General features: G+C 35.5%; 3 protein-coding genes across 7 annotated transcripts; 1 reads left to right on the top strand and 2 right to left on the bottom strand.

Moving 5' to 3' along the window:
* Window positions 1-5,226: 5,226 nt before the first annotated feature.
* Window positions 5,227-9,889, bottom strand: LOC104804612 (phosphatidylinositol/phosphatidylcholine transfer protein SFH9-like). Of its 3 annotated transcripts, none has more exons than XM_010528936.2 (16): window positions 9,584-9,889; window positions 9,224-9,274; window positions 8,816-9,125; window positions 8,591-8,690; window positions 8,232-8,498; window positions 8,045-8,122; window positions 7,859-7,960; window positions 7,722-7,771; window positions 7,524-7,623; window positions 7,338-7,430; window positions 7,142-7,246; window positions 6,989-7,040; window positions 6,513-6,844; window positions 6,327-6,404; window positions 5,604-5,765; window positions 5,227-5,494 (listed from the first exon to the last, which is right to left on the bottom strand). In XM_010528936.2, exons 2-15 carry the CDS (start codon window positions 9,234-9,236, stop codon window positions 5,712-5,714), a joined length of 1,734 nt encoding a protein of 577 aa, XP_010527238.1. In that variant the 5' UTR covers window positions 9,237-9,274; window positions 9,584-9,889; the 3' UTR covers window positions 5,227-5,494; window positions 5,604-5,711. The 3 variants fall into 3 exon arrangements, with proteins under 3 accessions (XP_010527238.1, XP_010527236.1, XP_010527235.1); XM_010528934.2 differs by having other exon boundaries at window positions 7,142-7,255; window positions 9,224-9,268; XM_010528933.2 differs by having other exon boundaries at window positions 7,142-7,255; window positions 9,584-9,888.
* Window positions 9,890-12,604: 2,715 nt separating this feature from the next.
* LOC104804652 lies at window positions 12,605-15,132 on the bottom strand. Its single transcript, XM_010528993.1, has 2 exons — window positions 14,892-15,132; window positions 12,605-13,041 (listed from the first exon to the last, which is right to left on the bottom strand). The coding sequence occupies exons 1-2, from the start codon at window positions 15,130-15,132 to the stop codon at window positions 12,605-12,607; spliced, it is 678 nt and encodes a 225-aa protein (XP_010527295.1).
* Window positions 15,133-18,030: 2,898 nt separating this feature from the next.
* On the top strand, window positions 18,031-20,643 carry LOC104804609 (myosin-binding protein 3). 3 transcript variants are annotated; one of them, XM_010528930.1, is made up of 3 exons: window positions 18,031-18,230; window positions 18,724-20,166; window positions 20,288-20,643. In XM_010528930.1, exons 2-3 carry the CDS (start codon window positions 18,808-18,810, stop codon window positions 20,291-20,293), a joined length of 1,365 nt encoding a protein of 454 aa, XP_010527232.1. In that variant the 5' UTR covers window positions 18,031-18,230; window positions 18,724-18,807; the 3' UTR covers window positions 20,294-20,643. The 3 variants fall into 3 exon arrangements, with proteins under 3 accessions (XP_010527232.1, XP_010527233.1, XP_019056970.1); XM_010528931.2 differs by lacking the exon at window positions 18,031-18,230 and adding an exon at window positions 18,260-18,350; XM_019201425.1 differs by lacking the exon at window positions 18,031-18,230 and having other exon boundaries at window positions 18,394-20,166.
* Window positions 20,644-20,692: the final 49 nt, after the last annotated feature.

The following is a 20,692-nucleotide window of genomic DNA, read 5'->3' as shown; positions in this document are numbered from 1 at the left end:
TAGTTACACACATTGATCATGAAGCTTTGACGCATTAGGCTTAAATATAACATATATATCTATATATTCACTTGTTTCATGTGTCCATTTCATATATTTGCGGCTATATCGTCCTGTACCATTGTTTTTACATATGTATGGAAGGGACAGATGCATGTGCCGAAGAGACAAGCCATCCGAACCGGGCACGGCTGCGCGTTCGCACATTCCGAGTCTCAAAACATAAAGAAAGTAGATAATTGAAATGTATGCTCACATGATAAAATCAGCAAAGCAGCGATGAAGAAAGTTGTCTTCATTTTTTCCCCCTCTTGTTTATTCTCAATTAATTAGAAAAAAGTATCCGGTCTCTTGTATATTTATATAGCACACTTTAGATTGTTAAGGAAAGTATGCTATTCTAAATTAAACATAATTGATTGGTCAAGATTTATCATAATTAATTTTTTTATAACCATATAAACTATAATATTCTCAAATTAGCCATTTTCCACATGTGATGAACACATACCAAGAATTCAATAGAAAAAAACAACTAAAATAACAAAACATTAGGAAAAGATAAGAATGATTAGTTTTTTTTTTGGTTATTGGTATAAGATTTCTTCATTTATTCCTCCATATACTAAAATTATCGTCTCTATGTATGCTAAGTAAGACTTTATACGTAAACTTTCTTGACATACTGAGAATTTGAGGTTCCATATATAGGAGATATTCGGATTTCATACAATGCATGAAGACAGAATATATAAACATAAATTGTTAGATAAGATTGTGACGTGGAGGAAAATCATCGTCATCATTATCATTGACTAGATGTGATCTGCGCGATGCGCGGATTATTCTTTTTATTATTATTGTAATATATTTATTTTGGTGTTATGAAAAAAATATTAGAATATATGTAGTAAAATTTTATATATATATATATATACATATATATATATATATGAAGAAATGAAGAAATAAAAGAATTTAAATATCATTACATTATTATAATATAAAATTATTCATATATATTTTTTGAAAAAATATGTTTAGAGTAATTTTACATATTTTTTCAGGATGAAATGCATGTATAGTCACTGCCATTGCTGGTCTTACCCTATTTCCCCTTGCACTATGCGGAAAATTTTATTTCAATATTTTTAATTGAATAATAATGAAAAATGTTACAATAATAAAATATACATAATATTTTTAAAAAAATTTCTATAAAATGTTTCCATCTACATTCATCTATATAAAGATATTATATTTTACCATTTTTCAGTTTTTGTATACGTTTCATCTACATTCATCTATATAAAGATATTAATATTATAATTTATCACGATCTTATGTAAATATATTTTATGATTTTAAGTTAAATATCTATTTTTACACATCTAATAACAACAACAATAAGATCAATACTTGGAACAATCTTTTTGTTAAAAAAATATTATCACTATACAACATTGAAACAAGGTTTTTAGTTTGTTAAAGCTTGAAAAGTTATCGATTTCATCATTAGTCATTAGAGAGTGTGTATATATATACGGTGCAAAGTTTATAATAAAATATTTTAAAATCGTATTTATCATTTCTAAAACTTCCCCATAAAACAAATCTTCAATAAAAAATAATATTACAAGTGATTATTGGATCAATGAGTTTCATATTAACTATTTTTTTTTAAAACGATCTAATCTTTATATATAAAAGTACAGTAAATTGATGAGGGAGTATGAGAAGAATATGAAAGATTTTTTAAACAATTTATTACCCATTAATATGACACAATATAATTTCCAGAAAACCATATTCTCAAAAATTGATGCGGACTACGTAATAACTTTATTAATAAATAATTAATTTAGTTTTTGAATTCATTGAACAATAACTACACCCACTAAATAATAACAACACATATTAATTAATTCTAAACTATAAATAATGTTTATACGTTAATATAACTATCAATCAATTATTTTGGTGTTTGAGTGTCTTTGAGATCAATGGCCCACAAGGCGAAAGCCATTCAGGTACACAAAATTCTCCCCCCGATTTGTGTTCTACCGATTTTTATAAACCTAAATCGTTGCATTGTACCGATTTTTCTGGTTTTAGGAATGGTTGAAGCATTTGAACAAGGTCTCAAGAGTGGAATTCTAGACATTTTTCAAAAAATATATTCATGCCGTTATAGTAAGTATTTAGTTTGATCAATCTTATCCAAAAAATATTATTTTGATGAAGGATTCATATATCGTTATTTTTTTCGGTCGAATTTTCGGTTTATGGGTTTAGGTCGGAGTCAGTCTAATGCTTTTGCAACAACTTCGGGAAATACCAGTGTGATATATTACGCAAGTTCTATCCTTGAAAGAGCCGGTTAGTGACATATCCAATTTATGAATTCGGTTATTTTTTGAACTTTGTATTCGAAATTAGTATATAAATCGGTATAATTATTATAAATATCAAAATGTTTATTTATTCTCATGTTTAGGTTTTCTAAGCAGCATCAGAATAATGATACTAGCGATCGTTATGGTATTTTATTTGAGTTTACTTAATTAATTCGGTTTTATAATCTTTTTGGACCGACATGTGATTTCAGATTGGTTTTCGATTTTTTGTTTTTTTGAAGTTACCGATCTTTGTTGGGTTTGATATTGGTCGACAAAATGGGGCGTCGTCATCTTCTTACGGTACGTTTAACCGTGAAAATTAGATATGTTTCTTGATTTTAACCTAATAAATCGGTTAAGCTAACCAAAAATCGATTTTCTAATTCCATATCGGCTACTGATTCAATTAACCAACTGAAATATATTTTTATAGTTTTTGGCTTCACCTATGTTTGATATATAAATGTGTATGTGTATCGTATGATAGTTTTTGAGATACTATTTTATATTTCACAAAGTGATACAAAAGAACTTATGGTTCTCAAAACTTGAAAAAGTAGAAAAATTTGCAGTAACAAGAGGAGAAAGATGATAAAAAAGTCAGTTTTTTATAAGTAAATTCTTCGATACAATTGTAAAATATTCGATACGGTTTGCTTGGAAACCCTTTCCATGTTTTTATCAATGTCTTGATGAACAAAAAAATAAGTTAAAACGCTGTTAGACTTTCCAGTTTTTTTGCCTAGATATCTATGTCATCGTGGAAAATAGAAACTGATGGATGTTTACCATAATTTTTTTAATATCTAAATTAAAAAAGTTTAATAATAAAAAATTAATTAAACTTCAATCTCTGTAGGAAAAATTTGAAAATGAAAAAGATTAATGGTCAATAATGTTAACTCAAATTGTTCGATTTATTATCTATTATTATATTTTAGCGTAATTGGAGTTCTTTTTATTTTTTAAATTAGAAACTCTAATGATTCAAAGCACAAAATACAAAGAAAAAAATACAGAAGTATTCATTTTAATTGGTATCAAGCAAAAGATCATACTTATTGAGAATCTGCTAATACAAATTTGAAATAAAAACTAAATTTCATGTCTACCATGGGATGATAATAATAACATATTCTACTTTTTAATCATGGATTATTGATGACTAAGATAGCGAAATTGAATACTTAACAACGATGTTATTTTATTTCAACTTTCAGTTTTTTTTACAATATATGAATGTAAAATTACAAAACATGACACCACTTTGGTTTTTGTTTTGATCATATGAAAAAAAATTTCAAGCATGAAAAGCAATGTGTGTATGCTTTGTTCTACAATGTCTTAACATCTTTTTTTTTAGAGATTACAATTTCTGTCCAAGTCTCTCCTGTTACTATTTCATTTTCTTCTTAACTATTTTAATTAAACTTGAAATTTTAAAAAAGACGTCACCCATATGAATCCAACGTACGTTTAAGATACGATAAATAAATTTTCTACTATATTTACGTTAATTCTTATGAATTTGAATTGATTTAATAAAAACTATAGAAACTATGAAGATTTTAATTGGATATAACGTGAAATGTTAGTTTGGTTGATTAATGGCCCCCTATGTATCACTAAGGTTTAATTTTAAAGACTTTTCAGAAATTTATCGAGTCAGGTCTTGATTTATAGGACCAAAATCTTAATGATAATTATTATATTTCATAATATGTGAAACCCAAATAAAATTCTTTTGTTAAAAGTGGTCGGGTTATTCCGGATAATTAATCTCATATGGGTTGTTGAACGTCCAATATTATTTTGATAAAATATACATAACATATAAATATGACATAATGTTATTTTTTTGTTAAGTATAAAATAACCAAATCTTAGTGTATTAAAAAAATACAACGACTTAAAGTGTAATGGGATAAATAAAATATTAATAATATTAGTGTTTTATTTCAGTAATTTGATTAAATTAAATAGATATCGATGAAATTTGATTACTGATGATATTACATAGGTTTAATATTATAATAATATTTTATTATAAAATATTTATTAATCAAAATATATTATTTTTATATTTATAATACCAACCAAATTTATATTATTGTTTAAAATTATATTTATCAAACTATCGATAATTATATTTTTTAGATACCTTGGATTCACTTAAAGTAAAACTCTTTTGCCAAGTCATAAAATTTGTAGAAATATTGTTCTAATATTCTATATTTTATTCGTTGATTCTATATTATAATTTACAAAAATTAAACACATAACATATTTCTCTCTTTCAAAAAAATACAACATTCAATAATCTTCGTATTTAAAATAAAATCTACATTTTATTTAAAAAATATAAAATATAGAATCAAAACAATATATAATATTTAATTTTGAAAAAAATTTATGTATTTTTAGTCCGCGCGATACGCGCGGGTTAATACCTAGTATCTATAAATTTCAAAGTTTTTAAAACTCGGATGAAAACCTCAAATCCAGTAACTCCTCAATCCTCAATTCTAAGTCTGCAGACTGCGCTAGAGATTCTTTTTTCTGTTTTCGCATGTGCAAATGAAGACAGACCTCTGTACGATTACAGAACCAAAGAGAAACAGAAACTTTTTTGATTTTTTTTTTTGACCGGTATTGCCAAGGTCCAAATTAATCCTAGAATCGGATCGGGAGGCAGCTAGGTGATTTGGAATATACGTTCACTCTCTAAACTTGAAGTTCGGATTCAGGACGTAACAGATATTTTGCGTTTCGGTTTCACCAATTAAAGTACCAAATTTGGGCAAGAGAAACAGAAACTTGGACAAAAGAAACTGTTTAAAAAGACTTTTAACTTAAATAAAAAGACACTGTTAGAATAAGAGTCTGTGGAGGCTTATGCACAATACAACACACCAGAGAGCTTAAGACAGAACAGAACCAACAAAGTCCATTTGTCCGGAGGCTTCCATCAGTTTGGCTTTTAAGCTTTCTGTTTATCTCAAACAAACAAACAAAGAAACAATCTTTAAAAAAGCTCCCTCTTCCTCTTCCTCTTCCATCTCAGCTTTCCTATATAACACTCAATCTTCTCATCTCTGTATATGCAACAATTCCGGAAAAAGAGAGAGAGAGAGAACCAAGGAGATGAGCCAATATGGTTTTACAGAAAAGATGAAATCTAAGCAAATGTATGAGATTTTTCACCTGATATTTACGGTTTTATGTCGCTGGAGGGATAATCTCGAGTAGCTCATCAGTGACCGAGTTTCGGGAGACCGTATCTTTCGGGAAATTAAAAGACGAAAAAGGTTTTCAGGACTCTGGAGGGAAATACGTGCAGCTTCTTCGCCAACACGATGTCATTCCCTGTGTTTCAGCAAAAATGAATGTGAATGTTTTGCACCAGACAGCCCCATGCAGTGACGATATTTGCATCAAGAGCCGATCCAAGTGCTGGAAGGACTAAGGTTTTAGAGGAGAACTGCATACTTCAAGCCAGGGGTGGATACCCGAGATAATTTTCCAGTATTTATGTAGAGGCCTATATACGAAAGTTCATTTTTTTCTTCTTCAAAATATGTATATAATATGTTACCGGTTGGCTTGGGTCAGGTCTCCAATATCTTTGGATGATCTGAAAAACCCAAATTTTTCAGAGAACGAAAACTAGGGTAGGATGTAATTTATCTAAAATATAGGGGTAAAAGAATAACTTCACTTTTCACCCAGTATCTCGGGTACAATTATATGAACCCTATTTTCGAATTTTTGTCGAGATTAAACCGGATCTCATCTCATATATTAACCGGTACCTGAATTTCAGATACCCGACCGGTTCATAAGATTTAGATGTAATGCTTGTGTGTGTGTGTATACTACACATCAAGTTAAGTTGTATGGAACATCGGAGGAGAATAGGACTTTTACCGAGGAGTTGCTGCTGACCTTCAAGCTCTCGAGCGACTCAGCGAGTTCAATTTGCTTTGACGCGGTTAAAAGGAGAACCTATCAGAAGATTTGTCAGATCTTGGTGCCAGTGAATGAGGAAGAAGAAGAACCCGAAACAGACAATGTGTTGGAACAAGAAAGGAAGAACAGTGAGTAGTTAGTTACCTTTCTTGTCTTCTGCAGGTCTTGTTCGATTGATTTGATGCGGTCTAACGAATCTCGGATCATATTCTCTTTCTCGGGAGGAATCCTCGCCGGTTTATTCACCAATTCAGTTACCACTGTCTCGAGATCTCGCAACCTCTGCAAACATGGATGAAGCGATTCCCCTTGGACATGCGGAGGAAGCTGCGGTCTCAACTGATTCTCCTGTCGTCTATTTACAACCCTCCTCAAGATCCGGAATACTATACAGATGCAGGAAATGAACTGGAAGAAGACAAGACGAAGAGAATTCTTCAAACTCCTTTCCAAGATCAGGTTACTTGTCAAGTGAGCTGGAGAAATGAACAAAACCAACCAGCGTGATGAATTATAATTAGAACTCAAATAAAAATTATCGGGCGAAGATTATCACTCGGAAATGTGATTTTAGACGAACGGCTAACGGTAACGCATAGTTCACTTCAGAGTTCACTTACTTGTTGGATCATTGTGTTCAGTTCTCACAATACCAACTGCTTCAGCTTGATTCTGAGAAAAAATAAAATGGGTTGTAACCATTCGTTTATAATTTTTTGGAACACATAACAACAAGGAAACAACACTAGAATTTTGGACCGACGTAAACTCACATGTTCAAGATTCGACAGCCTCTGCGTAGTAGCATCTCTCGTCACCGTATAGGAACCACAGTCTGTTCCAAAGCCAGGAGATGATATTTCTGTGTTTAGGCTTTTCTGCAACAACTAGGGAAGATATGATGTTATCATTAGAACAGAAAACAAAAAGCCGATTTGCTCTAACGAGATGATTAAAGCCAAAACTTACCCGGAAACCCGATAATTTAGCATCTTGTTCATCTCTTTCCCCCCAAACCCTTTTTTGTTTTGTAATGTACATTGCATCCCTCAAGCGAACTAGCTGCACATATGAAGCAATGATATAGTTTTTTACCAAATCATGAATATTACCAACAATATAAAAACCGGCATATCAGCTTGTAAAGGATCATACTTTCATTATTTCCGGGTTTTTCCACGGCCCTTTGTCAGATCGCATGCATCCACCCTCATTCGAGCAAGAACAACATCCTCCAAGAAAATCTGGCAGCTGACTGAAAAGAAGGAAAGAAATTCCATATCCATCTCTATCCGAACATCTAAGCAACTCGGAAAATATCGAAACGAGACAATGAAGAAGAAAAAATCCGACCTTTGATCTATAACTTCAAGCAGTTTAGCGTGAAATTTACTGCCCAGAACCTGTGCAGAGCGATAAGAATATCTCCAGTCAGGTTGAACACATTAACAGTCCAAATGAAAACGCATATGTGTAAGGATGTATAATACATGTATCTTAGCTGCTGTCTTAGGATCAAGAAAGCCTTTTGCTGTGTTCCAAACAAGCTTGAATCCACTTCCGGCATTAACTATGTACATCTGATGTAATGTCTGTTATCCAAACAACTAAAAAGCATTCAGTGCTGTTCAGTTGGTAATTTTCGATCCACAAATAGCTGTCTTTCGTAAACCCACCTCAGGATAGTTGTCCCCGTCGATTTTCTGGATCCGCATCACAAGTTCATGAGCAAGTTTCCTGAAGCTCATCCAGTTCTTCGTGAAAGGAATCGCCCAAACGAGTCAGAAACCACGAAATACAAAGCAAAAAGGCGAAGATATGCAAATACATTTAGCATTGATATGCGAAGCAAAAGATACTAACCACGCCTTGCACATCTAGAATGGTTGTCGAAGAATCGATGTGCCTTTTCGCCGCGATGGAACATGCCGGGAACTTTTCGGAAAACGCCTTTTCGAAACTCTGCACATGATATCTCAAGAAACGGTCCACTGTGGTAACCTTCATTAGCTTTATGGGATTGATCTTGCCGAGCTGCTCGATGTAGAGAGGTTGCCCCTTTCTGTCTACACCATGGTAACCATGAGGATAGTATCTTTGTACTTCTTCGTATTCATCATAAACAAAATCCTGGAGATTTCATTCATATACCATAAATCAAGAACTCGTATATGCTTCGAATTAACCATAAATACCCGACCAAAAACTTCTTTATCCTTCACCTGAATGATAGAATCTACTCTGTTCTCTTCCCTCCATTTCAGCATGTCTTCCCACATCTGCATAGCTTTGTCAAGATCGAATCTCCTCGCTTTCAAGAATCTATCACAGAAAACCAGAATCTATGATTAACATGTCCAAAAAATCGGGACTTTACGAATCTTGAATGGTACGACTGTACGAGCAACAAGAAAGAACCAAAAACATTATATAATGTATTGTATTACCTCAACATTGTATGGTAATCATCGTGACGAGGAGGAAGCAAATCCCGGGAAATCAAAGCTTTTCGAAACGCATTCACCGCCTTTTCCTCCTCCGCGTCCCTCACGTCTTCGATTACGATCTCTGCGGCGTATTGATCAGCTACACGCTTCCCTCGTTTCCTCAGACTGTGAGTTAATCTCGATGAGGCATTGATGGCTTTCTTCTTCAAGGATCTAGAACGCGTTCTTCGAATCTTTTCATCCTCTAAGGCCTCAATCTCCAAACCTTTACCTCTATCGGATTCTGGAGCCGAAATTACCTCACCTAAAGCTGGAAAAACAGATCAAATGTATCAAAATCCAAAGTTAATTTTCCTCATGTATCTCACAATTGGATCCAGATTTTGTAAAAATGAACTTGGAAATTACCTGTCATTTGCATGATCAATGTTCAAATGTCGGGAATGGAATTCGCTGTACCTACAAGAGAAACAATATTAAAGAAATCCATAGTGAATCGATGTAGAATTTAAGGCAGCTAAATTACAGATCTAGGAATCCCATAAAAAATAATCAGAAATTGACGAAGAGATAGAAGAACTTCAACCTAAATCAGCTAAATCACGAGTGGGATCAAATCCAATAGCAAACAGATCAAAAAATGAGAGAATCCTCAAAAGAGATGCGACAAAATAAAAACCAAAACCACGATTCCTCAACCATGGCCACCGAATTCAAAATTCAAAACTCGCAAATGATCCAACACTGCATCTTTTCAACAATCCGTACCTCCGCCTGATTCACCCGAAGAAAAAAGGATTATCCAAGCGATCTGGCAATCTTAAGAATATCCAAACGGATTTGTCTGAAACAATTTCTCTGATTGGGATTGAGGAAAAGAAACCGATATTCCCCCGACAAACTAAAAGGTTGCTTTCAGATTACGAAGTAATGATCTCTGTATATATATACGCACACACGCCTGCGTATACCCAGATGTGTATGTATATGCGAATACACGCAAAATACATACGATTACAGTTTAGCTGTGAACGTATCACGACGACGAAGAAGAAGAAGAAACGCCGTTTTCAGACGTACATTTATATACAGAGACGGAGAGAGAGAAGGTGAAACTGAGGGGGGGAAGAATCATAACCGAAGCCGACCCGTAGATAACCGGACTAAACCGGATCCAATGCGGAAATTCCGTTACCCGGTTTGTTTTGGTTTTGGCCAGACTTAATACGCGGTAATAAAGTTTTGGTTTTGCTAAAAAGGTAAGGTTAACTTCTATAAGAAGAAAAGCCACGAAGAGCCTGTAGACTTTTGGGATTTGACGACGAGTCACGAGATAACGGCAGTTTGACGGTTGAGAGTAGGCGTTAACCTAAACTAACGATATTTTTCCCGGCTTTTTTTATTTATGATTATTTTTTTTATTTGCTTTCTTCCAGAGGGAAATGGCAATGGCTGTTTACCACGTCATCTCTAATGGGTGTTTGCCACGTGGAAGATACCCGAGGAAAGGAACAAAAGGTTCTGAGGAATAATATTTTTTTTCGTACTTTTCATTTAAGAAAATTACCAAATATATATATATATATATATATATATTATATAACACTATGTAATGTAGGTGGGTGTGTACGGATAAGCCTAAAAGTTGGTTTGGGCGATTAATGAACGATGAATGTGTTTAAATGTAAATTAACTTATAATGTTATCTTTACATCATTGCATTTTAATGAAAACATTATGGAGATAAGAACACGTAGAAAGTTTATGGCTATTACACAAATGTATATGTTTTTTTTTTAAATTTTTTTATATATGTATTGACCGTATTTAATCTTGAATGTGGGACTGCCAAAGTAGCGTTGAACAACACCATAACTATATGTACGGAAGAAATGGCACATTATAATTTAATGGTAAAGACAAAAGGGAATTATCAATAAATAAATAAAACGGTCGAAAAAATGAGAGAGAAATAACCCGTGTAGAAGGCGAGAGTCCTTGGCATTATTATTAGCTTCTATAATTAAGACGGTTTTCTAATGATTGATGTATATTGGAAATTATATAGAGTTTTATTTTTTTTTGTATAAACAAATATTTTGAACCAAAACATAGACTAATCTCGTGATCGTCGATCAGCCACATAATTTAGAATATATCTTCTGTCCAAATTTGAATTTTAAATTCGGGTAGAAGAGAGTCTGAATTAATTATCTATTATAAAATTACATTTTATACAATATGGATTTCACACATGATGATATCGATGTATATGGATACACAATTTCTAATGAACAAAAAAAAGGGACCAAAATCCAGCATCAAATATACATATTCATGCATAATTCGAATCTCATAATTCGGTTATTTCTTTTATATATAGAAAAGTTGTTTGGTATGAAAATGGAAAGCATTCGATCCAACTCGGTTTTGCTATGAAACCATCATTTATTTACGAAATTTCGTTTTTGATTGGGAATTCCTTTCCTGAATTGCCCATATAGAAATGACAATATAATAACAATATTAAATGATTATTTACTATGTTGTCGAATAGTACGTGTTTGTCGTACATATATATATATATATATATATATATGGGAGTGTGAGTTTTGACTAGTAGTTGCACTGGAAAATTTAGCTAACCACATCGCCTGACTGACGTTTACATTTATGGTTGTCAATAATTTCATGCATACAGTTATTACCATCCATTTATATTTATCAAAATATATAAAATAAAAATTAAACGCATTTATATATTCATAAAATTATGGGTGTGAGAGAGGAAAGAATCTCTTGGCAAAATCTACCATTTCTGATCCGATCCCTCCTTCATTAGTCGATAATATATGATATTAAAAAATGCGAATTATTCGTGTCATAGTATTCCCGATTGAAGGAGTTGGGAAGAGGTGAAAATGAATATATATATATATATATATATATATATATATAAACATTAACATGGAAATATATTTCAAACTCATTATATTCATTTTCTAATAGATTATTATTATGATATATGCTCACATATATATATATATAACTGTTTTTGCATGTTATTTTTGTTATTGTATTTGTAATGACCGGCGACCACTAGAAAACATCGAAACTGTTCTCACACAACAACACGGGACTTTCCAGCATAGTTTGTCCTCACTCATATATATATATCAAGAAATTTTTCAATAGATCACTCATCCTGAGATTGATTTAGAGTCAACATGCTTAACTTTGGAACTCTCTCGAGATATAGTCAACCGAAAAGATAAGTGCACCTTGTTGCTATGAATAGCTCAACTAATTTTTTTATGTTGTCTCAGATCGTATAGTCACATACCTATATAGCCATCGGATCTCCTCATTCCAATGCGTTCGATTCATTCATGTATCTATTTGGCCTTAGTGATATTCGGGGAGTCGCACCTTCTTGGTTATGTCATCTGCAACGGCGAACATTCTCAACCCTCATTATAGTTCGAGATATCACAATATTATATGTGTGTTAATGCAAAATAGAATAATTTTTTGGTATGATATCTTGGTAATTATCTATTTTTTTTCTCTTCAAGGGAGCAAAACTATTAGGAATTACACGGGGCAATTTTTTGGGTGAGTCACTCCAGCTATGTCACCCTTCCGAAGTGGGATTAGGTTAATTTGGTGGTGGAGTTTCAAGCACAGTAACACCCCACGATGCTTTATGACCAAGTGAAGCCAGTGAGTCCGCACAAGCATTGGCTTCACGAAATATATGACTTATTGAAATCTGCCAGGGTTTTGCTATTAGATTTTTATCTCCCTCAATATTGTTCCATCAACTGTGTATTCATAATCTGATCGTTGGATTGTTGAAACTAAGGCCTGGTTGTCCACCTCGACCCTCACCTTCCTCCACCCTCGGTTCCAGGCCAATCGTAAACCAAGGAGCACACCCCAAGCTTCGGCTCTGAAAATGGAGCAGGTACCAAGATTAGCCTTGAAACCAACCAGCCAATTCCCCATTTGATCTCTGATAAGTCCTCCGCTCGCAGCTGAGTCTGGATTAATCATGACACTTCCATCCGAGTTCAGTTTCACGGTGTCCGATGGGGGATGAGACAATGCTATGTGCCTGACAATTCTAGCTCGCTTCCTAGTTGAAGGATCACTGACCTTGGATGCTTTCTGAATCTGTTCTGAGAAGTTTAGGATGAGGTGGACTGATCTAGCGTTGTTGCTACCTTCCCCAAAAATGAACTCATTTCTCCATCGTCAAATATACCAACAGGCAACACCAAACACTGTGTTCCAGGATAATGACTTGAACATCCCCTTATCCTGTAGGTTGATGTCAAACCATTCGGTGGTTCCAAAAGTGAAGAAATTTGAGAATTCTAGGTCATTTCTGAGTTTTCGCCAAACTCTCTTTGCATGTGTGCAGTCTCTGAGGACATGGGTGATAGATTCTTTGTGTGTACAATCCCTTGGACATGAGACATCTAAACTTAGGTTCCTCTTGACCCTTTCCCTATTAGTCATGAGTTTATGATTAGAAACTAACCATAAGAAGACTCTGATGCGCTCTAGTCCATTCCAATGCCAAAATTTGGACCAAAAAGACGAAGGGTAGTAACCAATCGATGTACAGAGGGATATGTAGGCACTTTTAACCGAACAAATTCTATCTTTTTATTTGCACCAATACAAAAAATCTGGTCCCGTTGATGGTTTCGGCGGGAGAATGCTGGTTATCCTCATAACGGTTGTAGGGGGAAGTCATGATGCAAATGTCTCTCATTTCCAAGTTCCATCATAGTTAGTGAGTTCTGCTACCTTGGAATGTTGGATGTAGTGTCGATACTCCTCTGGAACTAGGGATATAAGAGATTTCTCTCCCTCTACCCATCTATCTCGCCAGAAATCTGTGCCTAGTCCACCTCCAATTAACATTGCATAACCTTCTACAGTAGCCTGCCAAACCGACTTAATACCCTTCCAGATGATAAAACCATTATGTGTCGGGAGCTTATGCGTAATGTCATAGTTAGGAGGCAAGTACTTTCCTTTTATGATTTGGACCCATAGGTCATCTTTATTTGTTAAGACGTAGAATGTCAGTTTCATCATAAATGATTTGTTGAATCGTTGTGTTGGTCTTATTCCCAACCCACCAATGGCTTTAGGGAAGCTGACTCTGCTCCAGTTGATCATGGACATTCTCTTTTTCTCTGTCGTTGAGCCCCAAATAAAGTTTCTCATTAACCTATCCATTTCTGAGCAAATAGATTATGGGATTTTAATCACCTGCATCACAAACGATGGTATCGAGTTGAGGACAGACTTTGTCAGAGTGATTCGTCCAACCAAGAAGAGTAATTTACTTTGCCACCCACTGAGGTGTTTAGACACTTTCTCAATCAGAAATCCAATCATATTTTTCGTAACTCTGGAATGGAAAACCGGTATCCCAAGATATGGCTCTAGATCTGTTACTATTGAGAACCCTCTCATACTTGCAAGCTGAATTTCTAGATCAACATTGACATTAGAGGAATAATGTACCACTGTTTTTTGCTTGCTTACTCTTTCCCCATAAGCCTCATAGAAAACGTTTCGTATATCACAAATTATCTCCATTTAGTTGGTTGTTGCTTCAGCGAAGAGGATGAGATCGTCCGCGAAGAACAAATGGGTCAGGATCGGTGCACCCCTTTTAACCAGAAACCCCTTCCATTTATTCTCTAAAGCTTTCTGTTTGATGAGATGTGACAATCTTTCTATACACAGGACAAATAAATATGGGGATAGAGGACATCCCTATCGGATTTCTCTTGTCGGAAAAAATTTTCTGGATTATTGACCATTCCACACTATATTCATGCTTGTTGTCGTAATACATTGCATGATAATAGCGATTAGGTTGTACGGGAGGTCTGCTTCAAGGAGAGTTTCTTCAATAAAACACCATCTTATTCTGTCATATGCTTTCTCAAGGTCCACTTTGATTATCATATACCCTTTCTTCCTCTTAATTAGTTTGTCCATAAAGTGTATTATTTCTTGAAGCATGATGATGTTAGCCGTGATATGCCTGCCACACGTATGAAACTATTCTGTTCAGGACCGATAAGATCAGGCAACAAGGGTTTTAGACGGTTGGCTATGACCTTGGTTAGGACTTTGTGTGCCACATTACAGAGGCTAATAGGTCTGAATTGGAAAATGGATTCAGGATTCTGCACCTTGGGAATGAGAACCAGTAATGTGTTGTTGATAGCTGGGTTCATCTGAACTCCTTCAAATATCCGACGAGCAACTGAATAAAGGTCCATTCCTACTTTCTCCCATTGATTCTGAAAGAAGAGGGGACTCAACCCGTCTGGTCCTGGGCTCTTGAAGGGGTTCATAGAGAAAAAGGTTTCTTGGACTTCCAATGTCGAGGGTGGGCAAGCCTAAGTCGTAGACGACTTGGGTCAAGAGAGAAAAACATTCCGCTTATTCTATTATGGTTTTCTGATGTCTCCTCAGTATAGAGGTGTTCAAAATAATTCACTGCCAAGTTTTTCAATTCCTCGCTTGACACCCAGTTCCCCGCCTCGTTCTTAAGGCTGTGAATTGTGTTTCGTCTTCTTCGAATTACAGTCTTGGCGTGGAAGTAACTGGTATTTCTATCACCACTATTTATCCATTCGATTTTGAATTGTTGGAACCAATATATCTCTTCTTGGTGTAAAGTTAACTCAAACTCTTCCTTTAGTTGAGTTTCCAAATCAAGCAGAAACTGACTCAAGGGGTTCTGGGTCAGTGCTTTCTCGATACCCCTGATTCGAGCCTTTAAGCGCCTTTTCCTTCTCCATATGTTTCTAAATACCTGAAAGTTCCACTTGGTTACCTGCGATGTGAAATCCGCAATAGTGTGGGCGATATTAGGAAGACTTTTCCACGAGCTAGATACAAAATTCCTGAAATCTGGGTGGCTAGTCCAAGCTGACTGAAGCCTGAATGGTTTGTTCGTCTCTACAGCGATCTGTTGTGTAAGGGAGAATAGTAAGGGGCAGTGATCTGATTTGATCCGAGCTAGATGTTGAACCTTGTTATAGGGAATCTCGAGATTCCTTCAATGTTCCCTAGGAATCGATCCAGTCTTTCCTCAACGTTGCTTCGCTTCCATGTAAAGCCTGGACCCATGAACCATAAATCTACTAGTTTGCATTATTCTATGCAGTCCCTGAAATGACGACATTTGCCATCTCTTGTCGTTGCTCTCCCCCGTTTCTCAGAGATGAAGGCTATGGTGTTAAAATCGCCACCTATAAACCACAGTCTTTTTACACTCCTAGATAGGCTGATCAGACTTTGCCATACTCGTTCTCTTTCCTGAGCTCTTGGACTGGCATAAACCGCTGTAAAAGAAAAGGAAAATCCTGCCACAAGCTCAATCATACAATGTAAAAATTAAAAATGTTGTACCTGGATCCGGAGGTTGACAAATTGGGGGTCCAACATGCCCAAAGACCTCCTGAAAATCCTTCAGCTTCTATCCGATGGGAAGAGGGGTAACCCAATTGCCTGATAACTTGATCTACTTTGACCCCACTAACTCTCAGTTCGAATAGGAAAGCAATCATGGGTTTATGTTCTTGTTTCCATAAACTAAACGCATATAGAAAACGCTTGTTAGCCGCTCCTTGGCAGTTCCATAACAGAATGCTTGAGTTGTACTTATTCATTAAATATTGATGGTAGAAGGGGTTTACTCCATCATGCAGTGCTCTGTATGCTCTATCATCGGTTCATCAACAGAGTTTTCCTCCATCATAGTATCATCTGAGATACTGGACTGATCTATGGTAATTGTAGAAGGATCACCATCTCCCAAACCTAATAGATCAGCATCTTTAGGTAAGGTAATAGTTGTGTGGGTGGAGTTGAGTGGTGGGGGTTGTGGGTGATGAGTGGCGTTCGGTTGAATGGGAGAGTTTGTTGTGTTGAGCTCGAACATGATTGGTTGAAAAGGAGGATCATGGATCTTTCGATTCAAAATTTTCTACTATACCTATAGATATATTCTTTGCCAACCCATTTTTTATTTTAGAAAATAAATTTATTTACCCGAAGAAAAAATTGCAAAGAATATGTACAAAAATAGTTCAATTATAAGGGTTATGTTTGGGGAAAAAAACTTGTCCTTCATCCAAAAAAAAATCCTTGTCAAACGTAGTGCAATAGGGTTAAGGACTGTGCATGAAACATGAATGACGTACGATCGATGGGTGACAGACATGCAAAAAACCACGATGATATTTACATTTACATTCATTTATTAATATATATATATATATATATATATCATAATTTCGGTGGAGACCGTATGGTTTGTCTCTTCTAGAAACTAGACTATGTCCACGTGGATGTTTCACAACCAAACAATATATATATATATATGTATATATCGAGCTTTTTTTTGGATTTTTTTAATATTTATTTCCTCACAAATTTTCATGCCATCTTTCATAATCGTTAATGCCATCGCCTCGTCTTCGATTCCTTTTCTAATGATCCGTCTAAAGACTTTTCAATCCCCAAGCATCGTTGCATTGATTTGTTTTGAATTCTAGGAAAATTAAAATATTGCGATAAAAAGGATAAAATGGGTTAGGTTTATTAAACCCATAATTCTTATTGATTAGGTTTTGTAAAATCACTTAATAAAAATTATAATACCTAAATCCGTATTCAATAATGAATGAGTTGAGTTAGTTAATCCACTAAACCCAACATATCTTATCATCTCTCATTTCGGATTTGGATTGAACCAGACCGTACCGAACCAAACCGAATCTTGTGTGTTGTGATCATTTATTTCAATTTTCGTTTTATGTAATTAATTTTGGTTTTATTCATTTTTAATCATCAACAACAAATAACTCATAATATCTGAAATCAGAATCATTGTCCATTTTTCACCGTGACATTTAACGGTGTTAATGTCACTTTTGTGACAATTTGTTCATATTCAAGTACACGTTATCTCCCTCTCAAAAGAGCAAAAAAAAAAAGGTTTCGGGTCGGCCCAATTGTAAAAATGGATCCAGCCCACTATAGTTTTTAGTTTCACATCCTCCGTCCAAAACGCCGTTAAAACTGACGGCTTCACATTCGCGGCTGAATTATATATACACATATTACATATACACGTACGTACATAAATATGTGTGTATATGCGGGGAAGACGTAAAAACTTGGAAGGAAGGCGAACAGATGGAAGGCGAGCATGTCAGAAATAAATTTCCTTACAGAAAATCTCAAAATAAAAAAGGGAAAAACGACAACGAAGATTCTCTGTTTGGAGCTTCGGTGGATCTCATCCAGTTCTCTATCTCCTTTTTTCGATCTTTTCACTTTCAGTTTCACAACAACCTGATCTCTGGTTCTTCCTCTATCCCTTTTTTCCTGTTCTGTTTTTTTTCTTTTGCTTTTTATCCATTTCCCCCCTTTCTTCTCGCCGTAAATTCTGTTTTTTTTCCTCTACAGTTTCGTGTATAATAAGGTTTGTGCGGTCGAATTAGTTCTTGGCTGGTAAACTTCTGGGATTCATTTAACCAAAAAAAAAAAAAAAAAAACTTCTGGGATTCGGCGATCTCGTAGGGTTTTTGTTGATTAGATTCTGTGTTCCGAATTTCAGACTTTCATTGATCAGTTTTCTGCCATGGGAATCTTCGTTTACCTCTGAGAAATTAGTGTTTATCGACGCGAAGTTATGTGTTTTTAGTACAAAGTTGTTGTCTTTCTGGGATTTTTTTTTTCGTTCTTATTTGTCTGTAAGAAATCTCAGTCTCTGAGGAAAATTCTGGTTTTTAGGGTTGGGTGGTGTCTTGTGAGGTAAAAATCTTGACTTTGTTGATCCCCTTGTTTTGTTTTAGGTTGGTCTGCACAGATACATCAAGATTTGGGCAGTGTTCTTATTCACTTTGATCAAATCCCTAGGGGGAATCCTTCATCGATCGATGATTGTCATCGAGAGAGAAATGGGCCCAAGGGAATGCAATAAATGGGCATTTTCAGGACTGGTAGTTGCTTTCCTGGAACTGGCTATTGCTTATAGCCTTCTATGTGGATCGGCTGTCGTGTTTCTTGCATCGAAATTCTTGCTTGCCTTTGGTCTGGACATGCCTTGTCCCTGTTCCGGGATTCTGGGGTACAAGAGCAAGGAAATGTGTCTGCATAGGCTTCTCTTCGAATGGCCTTTGAGGAAAATATACATGATCCAGAAGCTGGCTAACGATAGGCTGCCTTCTGGAATTGATTGGCATCAAGAGCAAGAGATCCTGGCCTCCTCGGTGGTTAGTTCGGATGGAAAGAATGGAAATCATGTTCTCAGAATTGGGTACCAAAAAGGGTCAACCTCAGTTTCGGGACTCAGAATCAAGAGTTCGGGTGATAGAGAAAGTGATCCGGATGTTAGAACAAGGCAGAGTATGAATCAGAAGCAGAGGGTTACTGGTACCCGTCGCAGAGTAAAGCCGTCATTGTTTTTCTTCAGAGGTAATAATGCTCAGGTGACTCGAGGTTGTGCTGACGATACCGGGGTGATGAAAATCAAAATCAACGAGGGTTCAGGGTTAGTAGACAATGTGAATGTGAATGTTAGGGCGGGAGAAACTGATGAAACGAGGGAAGATTCTTTGTCTGTTAAGGACATGAAGAAGCTGGAACGAGCCCTTCGTGAAGAGAGCTCTGCTCAAGCTGCTATGGCTATGGAACTCGAGAAAGAAAGGGCAGCGGCTGCAACAGCTGCTGATGAAGCCATGGCTATGATTCTGAAGCTACAAGCCGATAAAGCTTCTCTTGAAATGGAAGCAAAACAGTACGAGAGAATGATGGAGGAGAAATTCGCTTATGATGAAGAAGAGATGACGATTCTGAAGGAGATCCTCGTTAGACGGGAGAAGGAGAATCATTTTCTCGAGATGGAACTCGAAGCTTACAAGCAGATGGATGATGATTATCCATTTGAACATTGCAGAGAAACCTCGCAAGATGATTTGGGTCCTGCTGAAAAGGTTCTATCTTTCCATGATGACAAGGAAGAGAAGGAGGCTGATACGAAAAGCCACGAGAACGGTTCCTTGCCTGAGAAAGAACCGATCATATACGATGTTCATGTTGTCGAGGAAAATACCGAGATTCCCGAGGGTAAGACGGAAAAAGTAGAAGAAGAATACGTGAACGAGGGATGTGCGAAATCTGTAGATTACAAGGCTAAGGAAACAGATGGAGAGGATTTCATGGGAGAGATGATGAACCAAATCTGGGAGGTGGTGAAGGACCATGACAGTGTTTCTTCTTCACCTTCATCATCTATGGTAAGTGCCATCTTCTTTCTGATCAGATGAACGTTGAATCTTTCTGGTCTGAATCTTTTTACGCTTCTTCGTCTGAACTGAAGCAGTTGCTGAGTTATGTCATGTTTTGGCTTGCGAGCAGGTTTAGCCGAAGTGGTCGTCTCTTGGGGCCAGCCAAGGAAGAAGGCAAATAAAATAATGGGTCTAGAAATTAGAGACCGGAAATGAACACAACGGAAAGTGCTAGTATTACATAATTCATGTAATATTATATTATTATTATAATAATAATAATAATAATAATAATAATAATAATAATAAGCCATTGGTATATTACAAAGTTCTATGTGAAAACTTGCTACTTTCCGACTTCGTGATTATGGGGCATACCATAAGCCTCTAATGCATGTATGTCATCAGGGCAAAGAGAGATCGATGTAACGCCTTATCAATCAAAATGGAAACACAAAAATAAAAATTTAAAAAAAAAACGACAGAAAATTAAAGACGAGAGCTTGTGTAACCCTAGGTTTCCTGTAATTTTTTT

This window comes from Tarenaya hassleriana, unplaced genomic scaffold, assembly GCF_000463585.1.
Source record: "Tarenaya hassleriana unplaced genomic scaffold, ASM46358v1 Cleome90, whole genome shotgun sequence".
NCBI lineage: Eukaryota > Viridiplantae > Streptophyta > Magnoliopsida > Brassicales > Cleomaceae > Tarenaya > Tarenaya hassleriana.
Note: the sequence above shows the minus strand (reverse complement) of the source record. Positions and strands in the feature narration are given on the sequence as shown.

Coding starts and splice junctions, on each gene's coding strand:
- LOC104804612 (XM_010528934.2), bottom strand. Junction 7,961..8,044: donor ACGGGGACAACTATCCTGAG/GTGGGTTTACGA, acceptor TTTGGATAACAG/ACATTACATCAGATGTACAT. Junction 7,772..7,858: donor AGACAGCAGCTAAGATACAT/GTATTATACATC, acceptor CGCTCTGCACAG/GTTCTGGGCAGTAAATTTCA.
- LOC104804652 (XM_010528993.1), bottom strand. CDS start 15,132: ATGGACCTTTATTCAGTTGCTCGTCGGATATTTGAAGGAGTTCAGATG. Junction 13,042..14,891: donor TAGTTTCATACGTGTGGCAG/GCATATCACGGC, acceptor TTTTTGGGGAAG/GTAGCAACAACGCTAGATCA.
- LOC104804609 (XM_010528930.1), top strand. CDS start 18,808: ATGATTGTCATCGAGAGAGAAATGGGCCCAAGGGAATGCAATAAATGG.